The 4,091-nt window shown below is 30.1% G+C and overlaps 1 protein-coding gene across 6 annotated transcripts; it reads left to right on the top strand.

Annotated features, from left to right (window-relative positions):
* Positions 1–379: 379 nt before the first annotated feature.
* On the top strand, positions 380–3,163 carry LOC113520334 (copper homeostasis protein cutC homolog). Of its 6 annotated transcripts, none has more exons than XM_026905640.3 (5): positions 382–619; positions 713–808; positions 1,074–1,215; positions 1,649–1,723; positions 2,089–3,161. In XM_026905640.3, the coding sequence occupies exons 1-5, from the start codon at positions 522–524 to the stop codon at positions 2,668–2,670; spliced, it is 993 nt and encodes a 330-aa protein (XP_026761441.1). In that variant the 5' UTR covers positions 382–521; the 3' UTR covers positions 2,671–3,161. The 6 variants fall into 6 exon arrangements, with proteins under 6 accessions (XP_052754067.1, XP_026761441.1, XP_052754068.1 ...); XM_031914719.2 differs by having other exon boundaries at positions 573–619; positions 713–804; positions 2,089–3,162; XM_026905641.3 differs by having other exon boundaries at positions 574–619; positions 713–804; positions 876–1,215; positions 2,089–3,162.
* The last annotated feature ends 928 nt before the right edge of the window (positions 3,164–4,091 follow it).

Below are 4,091 nucleotides of genomic sequence, written 5' to 3'. Positions count from 1 at the left end.
TGGGCTAAAATTATTGACAATTAATTAATTAACAAATATAAAAACAATAGTTTTTAAAAGTCTAAACACGTCAAACTGCGCTGTTTTAAGGTTATGTCAACTGTTTGTTTTTGTAGTAATGAGACAAAATAACAAGGCAATTGTAATTGAATATTTTTGTAATCTTAATATAATCTGTCGTTCGGTATAATTGTTAATAATAATAATAACTCTTTTATTTTCAGGTATATACCCATAGTTTACAGTTATTACGATTAAAATTTCTTTTTACTTATTAAAGTTTTTATATTATGAGTTATACAAACTTAAATAAAACTTAATTAAATAATGACTGCAATAAATAACATTACTAAATAGTATTAATGTTATTTATGGTACATCACTTGTCATGATGAATTGACATGTGTCAGAAACGCAATCTCTGAGCGGCTGGACATAATTATTCATTCTGTTTTATTTGAAAAATTCAAATATACAAATATAGCGAAGTTTTCTTTTTTAATCTTTATTATGTGATTAGAATGAAACGTGCTTACAATAAACATTCGTATTCGGGCAAAAAAGTCAACGCCAAACGATCTCGAGCTGCATTTTTACGGCATCATGGAACAGCAACAACGTATGTAATATATATAATTTTAAATATGTTTTAATTAGTGTCTGAATATAATTTACGTTCTTATCAATATTTTTTTATGTTGTATTTTTCTAGACGAAGTCAGATATGGCGTAAAACGGATAATAATGTACAACCTAAACAGTCATTACCAGATAGCAATGTAAATTTTTACAAGATTGAACATAGTAAGTGAGTAATCTTACCAATCCTCTACAATAATGTCATTACTTTTTACATTACTCTTTTTTTTTTTCAGGAAACTAAATACCAAGTCATCGTGACATACACTAGTTCATTAAATTCCAGAAGTGTTAAATGGTTGCCACAGTATGCAGAAGTAGAAAAACATACGATAGAAACATTAAAATTATAAATAATAACAGCAATAACAACAACAATAATTACGCATGCTGAAAAACATAATTATAAGAATTAATATCTTTTTTTTTTATAGGATGTTAGAAGTTTGTGTAGATAGTTTGCAATCAGCAATAAATGCTATTCATGGTGGTGCAGATGAGTTGGAAATTTGTAGTTCTTTGAATGAAGGAGGACTAACACCATCTGTAGGACTTGTCAAGAAAATAAAGCATATAGTGTGTATTATTTGTTTTTTTTTTAAGTGACTTTAAAATCTTGTACATTGACATATTTAAGATTATTTTAAGGGGCCTTACCCTTTAAAATAGGTACATTCTTAGACATGTCTATGCCCATAACTTAAAGTTCTGTTCTTCATGCTGAAGTAGGTGCAGTTCTGCTTTAATTACACCTACATTCTTGTTTTTTTTTTTAAGTACTATAACATTCTTTAATCAACAATATGTATAGATATTAACATATTCCTGTATTTACTTTACTAATGGTTCATTCAAAAAGTTGTTAAATGAAAAAGAACAGTTTATTAAATGGACTATCAACTTGTTTACTTTTTATTCAGCTTGGAATGTAAGCAAATTTATATCCACTCTGCTAAAAGTACTATACTTTTGTGTTTTCTTTGTATTTCAATGCAAAATAATGTTTCAGGTAAATAATATTCCCATGAAAAAGCCAATATACAAGACATGTGTGGAAAGCTGCAGTTGCTTGAAATTACTCCAGGTAGGAATTAATGTAATAATACTAGCAGAATTCTTATTTATGTTTCAATAATTTATTATATTACAAGTACTTAGTAAGTAACCCTGCGGAGTGAGGCCCTGGTGACCTGTAATACAGGTATTCTTATACCTATCTCAGGCACCAGTCTCTCACAATTATATTTATAATTTGATTACCTTAATATAAGCATGTCTTATTATATCTTACTGTGATGAATTGTGAAGAGAAAATAAATCTATTTATAATTATTATTAATAAGACTATAATTATTAGAAACTTGACTTTGTTCTAAGATCTTGTTATCTCTTAGTTTAGATCTTTAGTTAGATTAAGAATAATAATATAAGAACTTATTCAATTTACAGAAACCAAATTTGAATATTATGATTAGGTGCCGTACAGGTTCCGATTTCTGTTACACTGATGAAGAAGTAGACACAATGTTGGAAGATATTGAAGTATTTAAGGAAATTGGCGTTGATAGATTTGTTTTTGGTGCTTTGACCAACACTCTGAAAGTGGATGAAGAGAATTGTGTGAAAGTCTTAAATCTTGCCACACCCATTCCTGTAACATTTCATAGAGCTATTGATATATGTCAAGACTATATAAGCTCTGTTAATACCATTATTGAGCTTGGTTTTAATAGAGTATTGACAAGTGGACAGAAAGCAATGGCTGCAGATACAGATGCATTAAATATGATTAAATTACTTGTAGAGATGTATGGTGATAAAATTGAAGTGATGCCGGGAGCTGGAGTAAATGGTGATAATGCAAAAATATTTATTGATTTAGGCTGCAAAATAGTACACAGTTCCTGTAAAAATATAAGGTATCTCTGTAAACTTGAAAATAATTTAAATATGGGTACAAGTGATAGTGAATTCATTTATGTTAGTGATGAAAATATTGTTAGAATGATTAAAACAGTAATAAATTCTTAGATTATAAGTCTAAAGTATTAAAAATGGGTCAACTTTTTGTTAGCTAATTTGACAAGTTTGATTTGTTTTTTTTTTATTAGTGTTTTGTATTTAATAAATGAGTTTTTGAGCAATCAAAAGGAGTGAAAATTATAAGAAAAAAATAAATAAATAAAAGGAAACACTTGTGACCAGTAAGAGTCTTAAAATTAAACATAACTACAATTATTTTAAAATTTCACATTTCTCTTAAAAGAATTAGTCTTATTTTCTAGTGTTGTAAGTATCCGAAAAACATTCCTGCAATTGAATTAAAATTCAAAAAATTATTTGAATTTTGTGCTATATTCTTACATTATATAAATAAGATATTTATGTAAATATGTGTGTAGAGAATTTATTGAGTGTTATGTAGATTAGCGTTATTAATATTAAATTAAATTACATTGTTATGACGATTATTAAAGTTATTAATAGAACATCAACCATTATTGACTTCAAAAAAGATTTTTATTTTTATTTATTACTAGACGTTTTCCGCCACGTTGCCCGCTTCTATGTAGTATATCAATCGCTTTGGAACCCTTTATGAATCTGGTCTTTTATTGTATTATATACTTAAATGATATATGGTTAATATAATCAGCTGTGTCGTTCTAGCATACAGTCGGCCATCCCTTTCTTTCCCGTGGGTGTCGTAAAAGGGATGGGCAGCAGCGTCCCTCTTAAAACATCGCCAAAGCCTAACTGCGGTTGTCAACCCGTCTGCCAAGCGTGCCACTACTGGCTGAACTTTCCTTATGGGGAGACGTATGTTCAGCAACGGACAATTAATGGCTGATATAGTATTTAGTTAATGTATGGTTTTTATCAGTCACAAAAACTTTTTCAACATTACAAATAATTCCCATAAGTTCACTATGCGTTTTTGGAAGAAAACAATAAAATGTAAGTTATCGTCTATCGTTATGTGATACGGAAAAAAATGGCGCGATCATAACGAGAAAAAAAGGTCGCCAAATGTGTATCCTGAAAACATCAATAAATATTACACGCTGTTCATCATTGCGAGTTCCGGAGAAAAAATGCTTAGTATTCTTTAATGATATCCTTACGTAGGGAGGAAACAATATGTGGACAAAATTGCTGTAATGTCCTTTTTTATTAGTCATTATCATCATTTCAGTTATTATCCGTCCACTGCTGGGCATAAGCCTCCCCTATAGACTGCCATAAAGAACGGTCCTGAATCGCCTGCATTCACTGACTCCCTGCAATGCATTTCAGGTTGTCACTCCATCGAAGGAGGGTCGTCTTATACTACGTTTATCCGTACGTGGTCGCCACTCAAGAACCTTTCTTCCTCATCGGTTGTCGATTCTTCGAGCTATGTGACCAGCCCATTGCCACTTCAGCTTGCTTATCTTTCGGGCTATGTTGGT

Source organism: Galleria mellonella, unplaced genomic scaffold (assembly GCF_026898425.1).
Source record: "Galleria mellonella isolate WM207_F2 unplaced genomic scaffold, CSIRO_AGI_GalMel_v1 utg40, whole genome shotgun sequence".
NCBI classification, from domain to species: domain Eukaryota; kingdom Metazoa; phylum Arthropoda; class Insecta; order Lepidoptera; family Pyralidae; genus Galleria; species Galleria mellonella.
The sequence above is the reverse complement of the archived record's forward strand: the minus strand, read 5'-3'. Positions and strand labels throughout refer to the sequence as shown.

Bases quoted from the DNA above. Each gene is read 5' to 3' on its own strand.
- LOC113520334 (XM_026905640.3), top strand. From the start codon at position 522: ATGAAACGTGCTTACAATAAACATTCGTATTCGGGCAAAAAAGTCAAC. The intron at 620-712 runs GTATGTAATATA...GTATTTTTCTAG, and splicing joins CATCATGGAACAGCAACAAC to ACGAAGTCAGATATGGCGTA. The intron at 1,724-2,088 runs GTAGGAATTAAT...TTCAATTTACAG, and splicing joins GTTGCTTGAAATTACTCCAG to AAACCAAATTTGAATATTAT.